Source organism: Oncorhynchus kisutch, linkage group LG10 (assembly GCF_002021735.2).
Source record: "Oncorhynchus kisutch isolate 150728-3 linkage group LG10, Okis_V2, whole genome shotgun sequence".
Classification (NCBI taxonomy): Eukaryota; Metazoa; Chordata; class Actinopteri; order Salmoniformes; family Salmonidae; genus Oncorhynchus; species Oncorhynchus kisutch.
In genome coordinates this window covers 65,486,218-65,504,470 of record NC_034183.2, presented here as the reverse complement: position 1 = coordinate 65,504,470, position 18,253 = coordinate 65,486,218, and the positions used below count along the sequence as shown (strand labels likewise).

The 18,253-nt window shown below is 52.0% G+C and overlaps 1 protein-coding gene across 4 annotated transcripts in view; it reads left to right on the top strand.

Moving 5' to 3' along the window:
* The window catches only part of shank1 (SH3 and multiple ankyrin repeat domains 1), a 40,154-nt gene that overhangs the window by 17,857 nt on the left and 4,044 nt on the right, over positions 1-18,253 (top strand). The window contains exons 9-16 of one of the 4 annotated variants that reach the window (XM_031834777.1): positions 3,355-3,363; positions 4,028-4,054; positions 4,169-4,225; positions 4,680-4,798; positions 5,168-5,252; positions 9,642-13,245; positions 13,735-13,740; positions 17,080-17,976. In XM_031834777.1, the coding sequence (XP_031690637.1) occupies positions 3,355-3,363; positions 4,028-4,054; positions 4,169-4,225; positions 4,680-4,798; positions 5,168-5,252; positions 9,642-13,245; positions 13,735-13,740; positions 17,080-17,976 (4,804 nt within the window). Of the gene's footprint in view, positions 1-3,354; positions 3,364-4,027; positions 4,055-4,168; positions 4,226-4,679; positions 4,799-5,167; positions 5,277-9,641; positions 13,246-13,734; positions 13,741-17,079; positions 17,977-18,253 lie in introns of all 4 variants that reach the window. The other 3 variants (XM_031834774.1, XM_031834776.1, XM_031834775.1) reach the window with 3 other exon arrangements.

The following is an 18,253-nucleotide window of genomic DNA, read 5'->3' as shown; positions in this document are numbered from 1 at the left end:
CTCTCTGTGGTCCAAACCCCTGACTATCCCCTCATCACTCCTCTCTGTGGTCCAAACCCCTGACTATCCCCTCATCACCCCTCTCTGTGGTTCAAACCCCTGACTATCCCCCCAACACCCCTCTCTGTGGTCCAAACCCCTGACTATCCCCCCAACACCCCTCTCTGTGGTTAAAACCTCTGACTATCCCCCCAACACCCCTCTCTGTGGTTCAAAACCCTGACTATCCCCCCAACACCCCTCTCTGTGGTGCAAACCCCTGACTATCCCCCCAACACCCCTCTCTGTGGTTAAAACCCCTGACTATCCCCCCAACACCCCTCTCTGTGGTCCAAACCCCTGACTATCCCTCCAACACCCCTCTCTGTGGTCCATACCCCTGACTATCCCCCCAACACCCCTCTCTGTGGTTAAAACCCCTGACTATCCCCCCAACACCCCTCTCTGTGGTCCAACCCCCTGACTACCCCCCCAACACCCCTCTCTGTGGTTAAAACCCCTGACTATCCCCCCAACACCCCTCTCTGTGGTCCAAACCCCTGACTATCCCCTCATCACTCCTCTCTGTGGTCCAAACCCCTGACTATCCCCTCATCACCCCTCTCTGTGGTCCAAACCCCTGACTATCCCCCCAACACCCCTCTCTGTGGTCCAAACCCCTGACTATCCCTCCAACACCCCTCTCTGTGGTCCAAACCCCTGACTATCCCCCCAACACCCCTCTCTGTGGTTAAAACCCCTGACTATCCCCCCAACACCCCTCTCTGTGGTGCAAACCCCTGACTATCCCCCCAACACCCCTCTCTGTGGTCCAAACCCCTGACTATCCCCTCATCACCCCTATCTGTGGTCCAAACCCCTGACTATCCCCCCAACACCCCTCTCTGTGGTCCAAACCCCTACTATCTCCCCATCACCCCTCTCTGTGGTCCAAACCCCTGACTATCCCCTCATCACCCCTATCTGTGGTCCAAACCCCTGACTATCCCCCCAACACCCCTCTCTGTGGTCCAAACCCCTACTATCTCCCCATCACCCCTCTGGCTGTGGTCCAAACCCCTGACAATCCCCCATCACCCCTCTCTGTGGTCCAAACCCCTGACTAACCCCTCATCACCTCATCCAAACCCCTGACTGACTAATTGACACACAGCATGAGCAGCCACCCCACAGACCCCCCCTGCCCTGCCCTGATCTCCCCCCACCTGTAAACCAATGATCACTACCCCTATAGTATGGAACATCCCAAACCTACACTACACTAATGCTGCAACCCCTCGTCCCACTACTACACACACCTTAATGCTGTAATAGCAGTATATCTACTGTATAACCCCACACATACATGGCCCCTGTCCAGGCTGATAATGCAACTATACTCTCCATATTTAATGTAGAACCATACAGTAGATATATTTGTTTCATTTAATCTTCATAAACAAACATGTCTTTTCATATAAAAGTCTGTCCCGCAACTGTTCTTTATGCATCAACTTCTGCTCCTCATTCCATATGCACATTCCCTAAAGGTTTCAGGAGCAGAATGTGTGAGGGAGTCATATCAGCCTGAGCCATATGCTTATTCTAATGCCATGAATGAATATAGCTACCTCTGACAATGCCCATTAAACTGTCTCACCTCTATGTTTGGTGCAGTGTCCCAGTTCACCTGGAGGTCACGCTGCACGATAGCACCAGCATCAACAGGGAAATGATATCACACACTTACCTGAGTTGTTCAGCGTAGTTTTAACAGCACGTTTCACTTCTAAAGCAGTAGCCTAAGCATCGATTACAAGGCTAATGACAGTCTGCTATCTTTCTTATTACTGGAACGTTGTTCAACAGTTATTACACACACTGTTGTTTTCTAAACTGAATGATTTGGTGTGTCTGAAATGACCCGAACATCATTCAGCTAACATTTAAGACATTTTAACAAAACACTAAACCAGACTACTTTCCTCCCACTCACCACCTCTAAAAACGGGGTCCCCACAATACACAAGCTCACACAGTCACAGAGGTCTGTCTGAACCCCTCTCTAAACCCGTCTGTAGAACCCTGTGGTCTACTCACGCCCCACTACTCTCTAAACCCGTCTGTAGAACCCTGTGGTCTACTCACGCTCCACTACTCTCTAAACCTGCCTGTAGAACCCTGTGGTCTACTCATGCTCCACTACTCTCTAAACCCGTCTGTAGAACCCTGTGGTCTACTCACGCTCCACTACTCTCTAAACCCGTCTGTAGAACCCTGTGGTCTACTCACGCTCTACTACTCTCTAAACCCGTCTGTAGAACCCTGTGGTCTACTCACGCTCCACTACTCTCTAAACCCATCTGTAGAACCCTGTGGTCTACTCACGCTCCGCTACTCTCTAAACCTGTCTGTAGAACCCTGTGGTCTACTCACGCTCCACTACTCTCTAAACCCGTCTTTAGAACCCTGTGGTCTACTCACGCTCCACTACTCTCTAAACCCGTCTTTAGAACCCTGTGGTCTACTCACGCTCCACTACTCTCTAAACCTGTCTGTAGAACCCTGTGGTCTACTCATGTTCCCCTACTCTCTAAACCTGTCTGTAGAACCCTGTGGTCTACTCACGCCCCACTACTCTCTAAACCCGTCTGTAGAACCCTGTGGTCTACTCACTCTCCACTACTCTCTAAACCCGTCTGTAGAACTCTGTGGTCTACTCACGCTCCACTACTCTCTAAACCCGTCTGTAGAACCCTGTGGTCTACTCACGCTCCACTACTCTCTAAACCCGTCTGTAGAACCCTGTGGTCTACTCACGCTCCACTACTCTCTAAACCCGTCTGTAGAACCCTGTGGTCTACTCACGCTCCACTACTCTCTAAACCCGTCTGTAGAACCCTGTGGTCTATTCACGCTCCACTACTCTCTAAACCCGTCTGTAGAACCCTGTGGTCTACTCACGCTCCACTACTCTCTAAACCCGTCTGTAGAACCCTGTGGTCTACTCACGCTCCACTACTCTCTAAACCCGTCTGTAGAACCCTGTGGTCTACTCACGCCCCACTACTCTCTAAACCCGTCTGTAGAACCCTGTGGTCTACTCACGCCCCACTACTCTCTAAACCCGTCTGTAGAACCCTGTGGTCTACTCACGCCCCACTACTCTCTAAACCCGTCTGTAGAACCCTGTGGTCTACTCACGCTCCACTACTCTCTAAACCCGTCTGTAGAACCCTGTGGTCTACTCACGCTCCACTACTCTCTAAACCCGTCTGTAGAACCCTGTGGTCTACTCACGCCCCACTACTCTGTTTTAACCTCTGTCTTTCCTCTCAACTCACTGCACTTTCCTGTGGTGGGGACGCGTCACAGTGGAGAGAGGTGAGACATTTGTGTGTGTGTGTGTGTGTGTGTGTGTCACAAAGAGGACACAGGCATCTCTGATTGCAGCACACATAGGAATATAGGTATTACTTACTATGATGATGTTACAGTAAGTCAAGTGATGGTGTTACAGTAACTCAAGTGATGGTGTTACAGTAATTCAAGTGATGGTGTTACAGTAACTCAAGTGATGGTGTTACAGTAACTCAAGTGATGGTGTTACAGTAAGTCAAGTGATGGTGTTACAGTAAGTCAAGTGATGGTGTTACAGTAACTCAAGTGATGGTGTTACAGTAACTCAAGTGATGGTGTTACAGTAAGTCAAGTGATGGTGTTACAGTAAGTCAAGTGATGGTGTTACAGTAACTCAAGTGATGGTGTTACAGTAAGTCAAGTGATGGTGTTACAGTAACTCAAGTGATGGTGTTACAGTAACTCAAGTGATGGTGTTACAGTAACTCAAGTGATGGTGTTACAGTAACTCAAGTGATGGTGTTACAGTATCTCAAGTGATGGTGTTACAGTAACTCAAGTGATGGTGTTACAGTAACTCAAGTGATGGTGTTACAGTAACTCAAGTGATGGTGTTACAGTAACTCAAGTGATGGTGTTACAGTAACTCCAGTGCCAAAGTTAACGTCTGCCTTTGCTTTGTCCTCAGCTGCTACCCCCTGGAAAAAGAATTCAGGTACAAATCACAAACTCCTTTTATGCTTTGTGTTTTTATCTGTTAAAACTGCAAACGTCTCTGCTAGCCAGTTAGCATTCAGTCAGCTTACTGAGTTTTTCCGTATCCTTTCAGAATTCGAGACTTCACAAGTTACAGAGAAGAAGAGGACAGTCTATCAGATGGCTTTGAGTAAGAGACTTCATATGCATGTACAGCATCAGGGGAATAGCCGGGCTTTATTTTTCACATATCAATAAATTCCCCCTCAGTGGGTGGATGTGTGGTGGAGTGTTTGTTGGTTTGATTTGACCCTCTCCCCTCACCCTTTCCCTCTTCCACTCTGTCGCATCCTCTTCTCTAACTCTATACCACTTGCTCTCTCTCTCTCTCTCTCTCATCTCTCTCCGTCTCTCTCACTCTCCGCCTCTCTCTCTCTCCGTCTCTCTCTCTCCATCTCTCTCTGTCTTTCTCTCTCTCTCTCCATCTCTCTCTCCATCTCTCTCTCCATCTCGCTCTCTCTCTCTCCGTCTCTCTCTCTCTCTCCGTCTCTCTCACTCTCTGTCTCTCTCTCTCCATCTCTCTCCGTCTCTCTCTCTCTGTCTTTCTCTCTCTCCACCACTCTCTCTTTCTCACTGTCTCTCAGATAAGCTAGATGAGATCCTGGCAGCAGCTCAGCAGACAATCAGCACCAATGAGGGGCAAGGGACGCGGGGTCAGGGGGCAAGGAGAGACAGGAGCCGGGGCTCCTTTTACGCCAATGAGGTGTGTGTGTCGGCGTTGCGTGTGCTGGCGCTCGTGTTCACTAGTGAGATCACCTGTCATGAGGTTGAGAGGAACAGTTTGTCCTGTAGTGTTCCTATGGTAACACCCACATCTTTAGGAGATGCTACATAATGTCATTCAGTGGGTTAGCTTGATGCAACACCCATACAAATATGATTGATTTGACTGCCTAAGCTACTATACTACTAGATAGGAACTATTTTACAAGTAATTGACAACTCTTTCATTAATATTGAAGCTATTTTATTCACTTACAGTACCACAGTCTGCAAAGTGTATTCTGTTATATATGTTCTATCCTTTCTGAACATTGTCCTCATTGTCCCTCTTCCCTCTCTTGCTGTGCAGCCAAATTACGACCAGTCAGAAATGGGGATGACCGGGCTGGGCTATGACCGCGCCCACTTCACATCAGGCCACGCCCCTCCACACGGTATGCTGCGACAGAAATCCATCGGTGAGGCTGTCTGTCTGGCAGGCCCTCTGGCCGGCCTGTCCGTCTGTCTGTCCTCTAGACTCTTAAAGGCCTGTGCTGTAACACTGTCTGCAGCTGTAGCATACCATGTGCTTCTAGTCTGACTGTTCTGTCTATGTCCTGGTTCATGTTGTAGTATGCTTCTGCTGTGGAGAATAGCAGTTTATATGTGTTGTACTGTACTAAAATGTTTGTAGGCTGATACACTGTTTCTAGGAGCTGTTCATCACAGAAGCTGGAACTGTGGTTGAATGTGACACAGCTAAAGACGATGGACTTCTCCTGTGACTCGCCAAGTAAAAGGCGGTATAACATCTCACCCTGTTGGCAAATGACCGTTGCTGTACTTTTACCAGTACATACAGAATGATATTGTTGGTCATCATCTCTGCTAGAGGACAGACAGGCTTTAAGATGAATGAGAGGACCGCCTGACAATTAGACAGACAGACTTACAGATGAATGAGAGGACCGCCTGACAATTAGACAGACAGACTTACAGATGAATGAGAGGACCGCCTGACAATTAGACAGACAGACTTACAGATGAATGAGAGGACCGCCTGACAATTAGACAGACAGACTTACAGATGAATGAGAGGACCGCCTGACAATTAGACAGACAGGCTTACAGATGAATGAGAGGACCGCCTGACAATTAGACAGACAGACTTACAGATGAATGAGAGGACCGCCTGACAATTAGACAGACAGGCTTACAGATGAATGAGAAGACCGCCTGACAATTAGACAGACAGACTTACAGATGAATGAGAGGACCGCCTGACAATTAGACAGACAGGCTTACAGATGAATGAGAGGACCGCCTGACAATTAGACAGACAGACCTACAGATGAATGAGAGGACCGCCTGACAATTAGACAGACAGACTTACAGATGAATGAGAGGACCGCCTGACAATTAGACAGACAGACTTACAGATGAATGAGAGGACCGCCTGACAATTAGACAGACAGACTTACAGATGAATGAGAGGACCGCCTGACAATTAGACAGACAGACTTACAGATGAATGAGAGGACCGCCTGACAATTAGACAGACAGACTTACAGATGAATGAGAGGACCGTCTGACAATTAGACAGACAGACTTACAGATGAATGAGAGGACCGCCTGACAATTAGACAGACAGACTTACAGATGAATGAGAGGACCGCCTGACAATTAGACAGACAGACTTACAGATGAATGAGAGGACCGTCTGACAATTAGACAGACAGGCTTACAGATGAATGAGAGGACCGCCTGACAATTAGACAGACAGACTTACAGATGAATGAGAGGACCGCCTGACAATTAGACAAACAGACTTACAGATGAATGAGAGGACCGTCTGACAATTAGACAGACAGGCTTACAGATGAATGAGAGGACCGCCTGACAATTAGACAGACAGGCTTACAGATGAATGAGAGGACCGCCTGACAATTAGACAGACAGACTTACAGATGAATGAGAGGACCGCCTGACAATTAGACAGACAGACTTACAGATGAATGAGAGGACCGCCTGACAATTAGACAGACAGACTTACAGATGAATGAGAGGACCGCCTGACAATTAGACAGACAGGCAGTTACAGAGACAGACAGACAGCCTCCCACATTAATCATCTGTTCTTTTGTTCAGCAGTATTTTCTCTGTACCATCCCTCTACCCCGTCTCTCACCCATCTAATCACTCTGTGTCTATCCTCCATCCCTCTACCCCGTCCCTCACCCATCTGATCACTCTGTGTCTATCCTCCATCCCTCTACCCCGTCTCTCACCCATCTGATCACTCTGTGTCTATCCTCCATCCCTCTACCCGTCCCTCACCCATCTGATCACTCTGCTCTGTGTCTATCCTCCATCCCTCTACCTCAGTCTCTCACCCATCTGTTCATTCTGCTCTGTGTCTATCCTCCATCCCTCTACCCCATCTCTCACCCATCTGATCACTCTGCTCTGTGTCTATCCTCCATCCCTCTACCCCATCTCTCACCCATCTGATCACTCTGCTCTGTGTCTATCCTTCATCCCTATACCCCAGTCTCTCACCCATCTGATCACTCTGCTCTGTGTCTATCCTCCATCCCTCTACCTCAGTCTCTCACCCATCTGTTCACTCTGCTCTGTGTCTATCCTCCATCCCTCTACCCCATCTCTCACCCATCTGATCACTCTGCTCTGTGTCTATCCTCCATCCCTCTACCCCATCTCTCACCCATCTGATCACTCTGCTCTGTGTCTATCCTCCATCCCTCTACCTCAGTCTCTCACCCATCTGATCACTCTGCTCTGTGTCTATCCTCCATCCCTCTACCCCAGTCCCTCACCCATCTGATCACTCTGCTCTGTGTCTATCCTCCATCCCTCTACCTCAGTCCCTCACCCATCTGATCACTCTGCTCTGTGTCTATCCTCCATCCCTCTACCCCAGTCCCTCACCCATCTCATCACTCTGCTCTGTGTCTATCCTCCATTCCTCTACCCCAGTCCCTCACCCATCTGATCACTCTGCTCTGTGTCTATCCTCCATCCCTCTACCCCATCTCTCACCCATCTGATCACTCTGCTCTGTGTCTATCCTCCATCCCTATACCCCAGTCTCTCACCCATCTGATCACTCTGCTCTGTGTCTATCCTCCATCCCTATACCCCAGTCCCTCACCCATCTGATCACTCTGCTCTGTGTCTATTCTCCATCCCTATACCCCTGTCCCTCACCCATCTGATCACTCTGCTCTGTGTCTATCCTCCATCCCTCTACCCCAGTCCCTCACCCATCTGATCACTCTGCTCTGTGTCTATCCTCCATCCCTCTACCCCAGTCCCTCACCCATCTGATCACTCTGCTCTGTGTCTATCCTCCATCCCTATACCCCAGTCTCTCACCCATCTGATCACTCTGCTATGTGTCTATCCTCCATCCCTCTACCCCAGTCCCTCACCCATCTGATCACTCTGCTCTGTGTCTATCCTCCATCCCTCTACCCCAGTCCCTCACCCATCTGATCACTCTGCTCTGTGTCTATCCTCCATCCCTCTACCCCAGTCCCTCACCCATCTGATCACTCTGCTCTGTGTCTATCCTCCATCCCTCTACCCCAGTCCCTCACCCATCTGATCACTCTGCTCTGTGTCTATCCTCCATCCCTCTACCCCTGTCCCTCACCCATCTGATCACTCTGCTCTGTGTCTATCCTCCATCCCTCTACCCCCGTCCCTCACCCATCTGATCACTCTGCTCTGTGTCTATCCTCCATCCCTCTACCCCAGTCCCTCACCCATCTGATCACTCTGCTCTGTGTCTATCCTCCATCCCTCTACCCCAGTCCCTCACCCATCTGATCACTCTGCTCTGTGTCTATCCTCCATCCCTCTACCCCCGTCCCTCACCCATCTGATCACTCTGCTCTGTGTCTATCCTCCATCCCTCTACCCCCGTCCCTCACCCATCTGATCACTCTGCTCTGTGTCTATCCTCCATCCCTCTACCCCAGTCTCTCACCCATCTGATCACTCTGCTCTGTGTCTATCCTCCATCCCTCTACCCCAGTCTCTCACCCATCTGATCACTCTGCTTTGTGTCTATCCTCCATCCCTCTACCCCAGTCTCTCACCCATCTGATCACTCTTCTCTGTGTCTATCCTCCATCCCTCTACCCCCGTCCCACACCCATCTGATCACTCTGCTCTGTGTCTATCCTCCATCCCTATACCCCCGTCCCTCACCCATCTGATCACTCTGCTCTGTGTCTATCCTCCATCCCTATACCCCAGTCTCTCACCCATCTGATCACTCTGCTCTGTGTCTATCCTCCATCCCTATACCCCAGTCTCTCACACATCTGATCACTCTGCTCTGTGTCTATCCTCCATCCCTCTACCCCAGTCTCTCACCCATCTGATCACTCTGCTCTGTGTCTATCCTCCATCCCTCTACCCCAGTCTCTCACCCATCTGATCACTCTGCTCTGTGTCTATCCTCCACCTCTACCCCAGTCTCTCACCCATCTGATCACTCTGCTCTGTGTCTATCCTCCATCCCTCTACCCCAGTCTCTCACCCATCTGATCACTCTGCTCTGTGTCTATCCTCCATCCCTCTACCCCAGTCTCTCACCCATCTGATCACTCTGCTCTGTGTCTATCCTCCATCCCTCTACCCCAGTCTCTCACCCATCTGATCACTCTGCTCTGTGTCTATCCTCCATCCCTCTACCCCAGTCTCTCACCCATCTGATCACTCTGCTCTGTGTCTATCCTCCATCCCTATACCCCAGTCTCTCTCATCAGTCCTTTTCATCCCTCTCTTGTATCTCTGTCTGTGGTGAACTGCAGGGGTGACTGAAGAGGAGAAGTCCCATCTCAATCCTCCGGCCATGAAGTTTGCCCGAAGTCTCTCGGTTCCCGGCCCAGATGACATCCCCCCGCCCCCCACCACCGCCCCGCCAGACCCCCCCTTCTCCTCCGCCCCACCGCTGGGCTGGAGAGGGGGCAAGTCTTCCCAGCAGCCCTCTGTGGCTGTGTCCCAGTCCACCTCCACAGCAGCCCACTACCAGCTCTACTCTCAGTCTGTGCACTTCACCCACGGGGGCCGCGAAATGGCAGGGGGGCCCAGTACCGGCGCTGGAGGAGGAGGGGTGGACCACACGCACCAGTACTCTAATGCCCCCGCCCACGCCGCTCAGAGCAGGACTGCCTCTAGGAAAGGGGGCTACCCAGGGGAGCCTGTTGGATCAGGAGGGGGAGGAGGAGTGGGGGGGGGCAAGGCTGCAGGTCTAAGGAGGGGCTACAGTAACGCCGCCCCACCTTCAGGCAGTGCCACAGTGATGCCCCAGCAGCAGCAGACCACCCAGAGCCAGCCGCAGAGGGCAGACCGCAGTGCGGCTGGGGGGGCTGGAGAGGGAGTACCTAAAGGAGGGGGGGCGCGGAGAGGGAAGGGCCCTCTGGTAAAGCAGTCCAAGGTGGACGACTTGCGGGCTGGCCAGGGCACGCTGGGGGGCAAGGCCCCAGTGGAGAAGAGCTCCATCCCCATCCCCACCATCATAGTCAAGGCCCCCTCCATCAGCAGTGGCAGTGGCCGCAGCAGTCAGGGCAGCAGTGTGGAGGCTGAGCCCACCCCCCCAGGGGAGACCGACAGAACCCAACCCCCCCACGGACCCCCTTCCACCCCAGCCCCGCCACCCCCTGCTCCTCCCTCCATCCCGGCCCCTCCACCACCTTCCCTCCGAGGCCAGGATAGTGACTTCACCAGCCAGTTTGGGGCGGCCATCGTGGGCGCAGCCCGCCGGGACAGGGAACGCTTCCATGAGGCCCGCAGGAAGAGCGCCTCCATCTTCATGTCTGCTGAGGAGGAGGTGGGGCCAGGGGGAGGAGGAGGAGGAGGGGGGGCAGGTAGGACACAGACCTCTCAGCAGCAGCAGTTCAGCCCCCAATCCGGTGCCACCCCCCCACGCCTCCGGCCCTCCAAGTCCATCGACGAGGGCATGTTCTCTGGGGACACCTTCATCCACCACACCCGCAGCATGCCCCCTGCCTTCGGCCTGCCAGAGTACTCTTCCCCGGCTCCAGACTACCAGCCCAAGTCTGTTCCGGCTGACTTCTACGGGGCGTCAAGCCGGCAGCAGGTCCCCTCTGGCACCACCTTCATCCACCCCCTGACAGGAAAGGTCCTGGACCCCTCGTCCCCCCTGGGTCTGGCCCTGGCTGCCAGGGAGCGGGCCCTGAAGGACGACGGCAGGATGAGGAGGGAGAGAGGGACCGAGCACCAGTTTGTACGACAGATGTCCAGTGTGGTGACATTCCCCTCCCAGGCCACCTCACCCACACCGGCTTCCTCAGCCACCCATTCCTCCAGCTCCTCCTACCTGGTCACCTCCTCATCCCTAGCCGCCACCACCTCCTCCACCAGCCGACCCCCTTCCCCTAGGATCCTCAGGGGTGCAGGCTGGGGCGAGGAGGGGGGAGGAGGGGAGCGGGAGAGGGAGGGTGGCGGGGCCAGAGAGGGGCTGAGGGTGCGCTTCTCTGAGGACAAAACAGTCCACACACATCACTACCAGTCCCAGCACTACCAACCCTCCTACAGGGAAGAAAGACAGAGGGAGAGGTCGAGAGAGAGGGAGAGGTCGAGAGAAAGGGAGCGGGACAGAGAGGGGTACATGAGGCAGCAGACAGCCCCTAGCCAGCAGCCCCCTCAGCTGTCGTCCCAGCAGCCTCGCCAGGCCTCGTTTCTGAGGATGGAGAGTGAGGCAGGCTACATCCTGTCTCTCACCCCTCCATCTCCCCCCGCTACAGCCGCCCCGTCTCACCCTCAGGGGGGAGGGGGTTCCGGGGGCAGTGGCCTCATGGTTCTGCCGCCCCCTGCCCCCTCTGTGGATGTGGATGATGAGTTTGTGTTTGCTGACCCACTGCCCCCTCCGCTGGAGTTTGCCAACAGCTTTGACCGGGGTGGAATGTCAGGTTACACACACCGTGCCATTATCAACAACCTGGCCTCACGCCAGCAGCAGCCCCCACCCCCTCCCCCTCCTCCCCCACCACCCCCTCCAAAAGACATGTTTATCAGTGGGTTCCCGGCCCACACCCCCCTACCCTCCCCACAGGCGGGGGACTCTACCACCTCCAGCCTTACCTCCTATGACAGTGAGGTGGCCAACCTGACCCAGTCAGGAAACTCCCCCACTCAGACATCACCCAACCCCCTTCCTCCACCCTCACCCTCCAGCCTCCAGCTCACAGGACCCCCGCCTCCTCCCTCTGTCTCCCCCCCACCCCCACCCAGCTCCTTTCACAGACCCTCCCTTGCCATGACCCACTCTCACCACCTCTACAACAGCACGCACACCGGGCGCTCCTCTCCTTCCCATGGGCGCTCCTCCCCCACTCCTCCTCCCAAAGGTCGCTTCTCCCCCACCCAGGGTCGCTTCTCCCCCACCCAGGGTCGCTCCTCCCCCACCCAGGGTCGCTCCTCCCCCACCCAGGGTCGCCCCTCCACCATCCATAGGAGCTCATCCCCCACCCCTCCTCCCCACTCCATTGCAGGTTCCCCATCCTACCGTGGTCCCCCTCCCATCTCCTCCACCGCAGCCTCCTCTGGCCCCTTCCGGGGCTCTGCAGCCCTGACTTCCACTGCTCCCTGTACCACCACCACCACCACCACCGCTGCCACCACCACGAGGACCTCAGTCCAGCCCCACCAGGACAGGACACACCCAGCCCCCTCTGGTTCTACAGTGGCCGGCCGCAGGATAGGGGAGCACCACCCTCACCCCACAGCCAAGGCAGGGGAGTCCCAGGAGACGGTGGTGGACTCTGGGATAGAGGAGCTGGACAGCCGCAGCAGCAGTGACCACCACCTGGACAACATCCTGGCCATGAGCGGAGGAGCCAGAGAGAGGCTGGAAGAGAGGCTGGAGAGAGGGAGGGAGGGAGGAGGAGGAGGGGAGGGAGACAGGGCGGGAGGAGCAGACCTCCTGGAGTCGTACATGAGCTACCTGGACGGACAGACGTTTGACATGCACAACGCCACAGCCGCCGTCTCCACCTACCCCAAATCAGGCAGGTTCAGGGAGGGGGGGCGTGCGGCCGAACTACGCAGAGAGACCGGTACCGCCCCGCCCTCCTTCCAGTCACACAGACGGAGGGAGGAAGAGGAAGAGGAGGAGGAGGGCGAGGAAGGAGAGGAGGAGGACGATGGAGGACGGGAGGGTTATGGGATGACACAGAATTTGGGGCGTCCCACGTCACCATACTTTGACCGGCCCCGGACCCCTGAGATGAAGCCTCTGTGGGGGTCAGAGGGTCAGTTAGTAGGGGACCAGGGGACCTACCTGGAGGGCCGGAGGCTGTACCCCCCCATATCCAGCATGAAGGCCAGCATCATCAATGAGCTCAGCAACAAACTGCAGCAGAGAGGGAGCCAGAGATCACTAAGTAGACACAGGTACTCACTATGATATGTTAGAGGATATTTGGTGAGGTTGTGTGTGTTGATACAGGTAAAATGACTACAGTTATATTATCTTCAGTAGACCATAGATTTCAGTACAAAGGCCTGCATGTTTTACTTGTACATCAGTGGAGGCTGCTGAGGAGAGGATGGCTCATAATAATGTCTGGAATGGAGTCAAACCATGTGTTTGATGTGTTTGATACCATCTCACTGATTCCGCTCCAGCCGTTACCACGAGCCCTTCCTCCCCAATTAAGGTCCCACCAACCTCCTGTGTTGTAAACATCAATCACACAGCGATCTCTTGTCCTGGCGCTACTTGTGTATTTTGTGGGAATGTGTGAGTGAGTGAGTGAGTGAGTGAGTGAGTGAGTGAGTGAGTGAGTGAGTGAGTGAGTGAGTGTTTTACTATGTAAATTCTTCCCCATGTTTATGTCCCATGCTTTTGTCTCCGTCTGCTTTATGTCTCTCCTCCACCAGAAACAGGTAATTACACTCCTCCTTTCTCACACACTGTCTGTTTGACTGGACATAAAACATTTCCCCTTTCTTCAATTTACTGCCTGTGTTTCAACAGCCAGAGAAAAGAAAAGCAAGTTCCTGTCTACTCAGCACAACTTTAATAGCAATTAGCTGCTGCTAACATCCTGAGCCTCATATTGATAGCCAATCTAACAATGTCCGTCTTCAGGTGTAGGCTACTAGTGAATAGTGGTGGTGAGGTTGGGTAATGTGTTATGAATAGTGGTGGTGAGGTTGGGTAATGTGTTATGAATAGTGGTGGTGAGGTTGGGTAATGTGTTATGAATAGTGGTGGTGAGGTTGGGTAATGTGTTATGAATAGTGGTGGTGAGGTTGGGTAATGTGTTATGAATAGTGGTGGTGAGGTTGTGTAATGTGTTATGAATAGTGGTGGTGAGGTTGGGTAGCAGGTTATGAATAGTGGTGGTGAGGTTGGGTAATGTGTTATGAATAGTGGTGGTGAGGTTGGGTAATGTGTTATGAATAGTGGTGGTGAGGTTGGGTAATGTGTTATGAATAGTGGTGGTGAGGTTGGGTAATGTGTTATGAATAGTGGTGGTGAGGTTGGGTAATGTGTTATGAATAGTGGTGGTGAGGTTGTGTAATGTGTTATGAATAGTGGTGGTGAGGTTGGGTAGCAGGTTATGAATAGTGGTGGTGAGGTTGGGTAATGTGTTATGAATAGTGCTGGTGAGGTTGGGTAATGGGTTATGAATAGTGCTGGTGAGGTTGGGTAATGTGTTATGAATAGTGGTGGTGAGGTTGGGTAATGTGTTATGAGTAGTGGTGGTGAGGTTGGGTAGCAGGTTATGAATAGTGGTGGTGAGGTTGGGTAATGTGTTATGAATAGTGGTGGTGAGGTTGGGTAATGTGTTATGAATAGTGCTGGTGAGGTTGGGTAATGTGTTATGAATAGTGGTGGTGAGGTTGGGTAATGTGTTATGAATAGTGGTGGTGAGGTTGGGTAATGTGTTATGAATAGTGGTGGTGAGGTTGGGTAATGTGTTATGAATAGTGGTGGTGAGGTTGGGTAATGTGTTATGAATAGTGGTGGTGAGGTTGGGTAATGTGTTATGAATAGTGGTGGTGAGGTTGGGTAATGTGTTATGAATAGTGGTGGTGAGGTTGGGTAATGTGTTATGAATAGTGGTGGTGAGGTTGGGTATTGTGTTATGAATAGTGGTGGTGAGGTTGGGTAATGTGTTATGAATAGTGGTGGTGAGGTTGGGTAATGGGTTATGAATAGTGGTGGTGAGGTTGGGTAATGTGTTATGAATAGTGGTGGTGAGGTTGGGTAATGGGTTATGAATAGTGGTGGTGAGGTTGGGTAATGGGTTATGAATAGTGGTGGTGAGGTTGGGTAATGTGTTATGAATAGTGGTGGTGAGGTTGGGTAATGTGTTATGAATAGTGGTGGTGAGGTTGGGTAATGTGTTATGAATAGTGGTGGTGAGGTTGGGTAATGGGTTATGAATAGTGGTGGTGAGGTTGGGTAATGTGTTATGAATAGTGGTGGTGAGGTTGGGTAATGTGTTATGAATAGTGGTGGTGAGGTTGGGTAATGTGTTATGAATAGTGGTGGTGAGGTTGGGTAATGTGTTATGAATAGTGGTGGTGAGGTTGGGTAATGTGTTATGAATAGTGGTGGTGAGGTTGGGTAATGTGTTATGAATAGTGGTGGTGAGGTTGGGTAATGTGTTATGAGTAGTGGTGGTGAGGTTGGGTAGCAGGTTATGAATAGTGGTGGTGAGGTTGGGTAATGTGTTATGAATAGTGGTGGTGAGGTTGGGTAATGTGTTATGAATAGTGGTGGTGAGGTTGGGTAATGTGTTAGAAATAGTGGTGGTGAGGTTGGGTAATGTGTTATGAATAGTGGTGGTGAGGTTGGGTAATGTGTTATGAATAGTGGTGGTGAGGTTGGGTAATGTGTTATGAATAGTGGTGGTGAGGTTGGGTAATGTGTTATGAATAGTGGTGGTGAGGTTGTGTAATGTGTTATGAATAGTGGTGGTGAGGTTGGGTAGCAGGTTATGAATAGTGGTGGTGAGGTTGGGTAATGTGTTATGAATAGTGCTGGTGAGGTTGGGTAATGTGTTATGAATAGTGGTGGTGAGGTTGGGTAATGTGTTATGAATAGTGGTGGTGAGGTTGGGTAATGTGTTATGAATAGTGGTGGTGAGGTTGGGTAATGTGTTATGAATAGTGGTGGTGAGGTTGGGTAATGTGTTATGAGTAGTGGTGGTGACGTTGGGTAGCAGGTTATGAATAGTGGTGGTGAGGTTGGGTAATGTGTTATGAATAGTGGTGGTGAGGTTGGGTAATGTGTTATGAATAGTGGTGGTGAGGTTGGGTAATGGGTTATGAATAGTGGTGGTGAGGTTGTGTAATGTGTTATGAATAGTGGTGGTGAGGTTGGGTAATGTGTTATGAATAGTGGTGGTGAGGTTGGGTAATGTGTTATGAATAGTGGTGGTGAGGTTGGGTAATGTGTTATGAATAGTGGTGGTGAGGTTGGGTAATGTGTTATGAATAGTGGTGGTGAGGTTGGGTAATGTGTTATGAATAGTGGTGGTGAGGTTGGGTAATGTCTTATGAATAGTGGTGGTGAGGTTGTGTAATGTGTTATGAATAGTGGTGGTGAGGTTGGGTAATGTGTTATGAATAGTGGTGGTGAGGTTGGGTAATGTGTTATGAATAGTGGTGGTGAGGTTGGGTAATGTGTTATGAATAGTGGTGGTGAGGTTGGGTAATGTGTTATGAATAGTGGTGGTGAGGTTGGGTAATGTGTTATGAATAGTGTTGGTGAGGTTGGGTAATGTGTTATGAATAGTGTTGGTGAGGTTGGGTAATGTGTTATGAATAGTGGTGGTGAGGTTGGGTAATGTGTTATGAATAGTGGTGGTGAGGTTGGGTAATGTGTTATGAATAGTGGTGGGGTTGGGTAATGTGTTATGAATAGTGGTGGTGAGGTTGGGTAATGTGTTATGAATAGTGGTGGTGAGGTTGGGTAATGTGTTATGAATAGTGGTGGTGAGGTTGGGTAAGGTATTATGAATAGTGGTGGTGAGGTTGGGTAAGGTATTATGAATAGTGGTGGTGAGGTTGGGTAATGTGTTATGAATAGTGGTGGTGAGGTTGGGTAATATGTTATGAATAGTGGTGGTGAGGTTGGGTAATGTGTTATGAATAGTGGTGGTGAGGTTGGGTAATGTGTTATGAATAGTGGTGGTGAGGTTGGGTAATATGTTATGAAGAGCCCCTCTATGTACCGTAGGTACCGTATTCCTTCTTTTCTGTCCCTAGGTTTTCAGAAGACTCTGCCTCGGCCCTGAGCCCCCCCTCAGTTCGTTCCCTGTCCCCCTCCCCTATCCACCACTCCCAGCCCGCCCTGTCCCTGTCCCCCACCCCTTCCTCCCAGTACCCCAACTGGAACCGTCCCCCGTCCCCCCAGCCCCCTGTGGCTGCCGTACAGCCCCCTCCGCGCTCCCACTCCCCCCTGTCCTCCCCCACCTACTCCCCTTATCCCACCTCCCCTAAACACCGGCCTGTGTATCGCACCAAAGCCCTGGAGTTCCAGTTCATTCCAAGTAGAGAGTCCAGGAAGGCAGAGTCCCACCACCTGCAGCGTAGGAGAGCCCCCAGTCCCCTCATCTCCCCCTCAGAGAGGCCCAAACTGGGTCCCCCCCGCCCCTCCTCCCTCCCCCTCCTCCCCACCACACCCCTCTACAGCAGCCTCTACGAGCTCCGCGGCTCTATGACCCCGCCCTCGCCCGCTAACCACATGGGGGACCCCTACTTCTCCCCTTCCCCTCCTCTCTTCGCCCCCTCTGGCGCCCCTCCTCCCCCAAACGCCTCCCTGTTGGTGTCTCGCTCTCTCTCCCCCACACACTTTTTATCTGGTAGCTCATCCCCTCCCCTGCACCCTCTCCCCGCTCCCCCCTGCCTGAGCTACCCCCACCTCCCTCCCCCATCCCCCTCCAAGCCCTTTGCCTCCAAGCCACTGCCTTATTGGACCAAATACGACGTGGCTGATTGGCTGGGATACCTGAACCTGGGCGAGCACAGGGAGCATTTCCTGGACAACGAGATCGACGGCACTCACCTGCCCTCCCTCACCAAGGAGGACTATCTGGACCTGGGGGTGACGCGTGTTGGACACCGCATGAACATTGACCGTGCTCTGAAGAGAGTGACTGACAGGTAAGGGGAAGAGCGATGGATGGGTGAGAGGATAAGAGTACAGAGATAGGCCTGTCTTGTAAAATAAACAAAGATAAAACAAATCCTATGCCAGGTTGTAAACCTCTGCCTATCCTCCTCTCCTATCTCTGTCCTCTATCTCCTCTGTCACTCTTGTCTCTGTCCTCTCTCTATTGTCTCTCTCCTGTCTCTCTCCTGTCTCTCTCTTGTCTCTCTCTTGTCTCTCTCCTGTCTCTCTCCTGTCTCTCTCTTGTCTCTCTCTTGTCTCTCTCTTGTC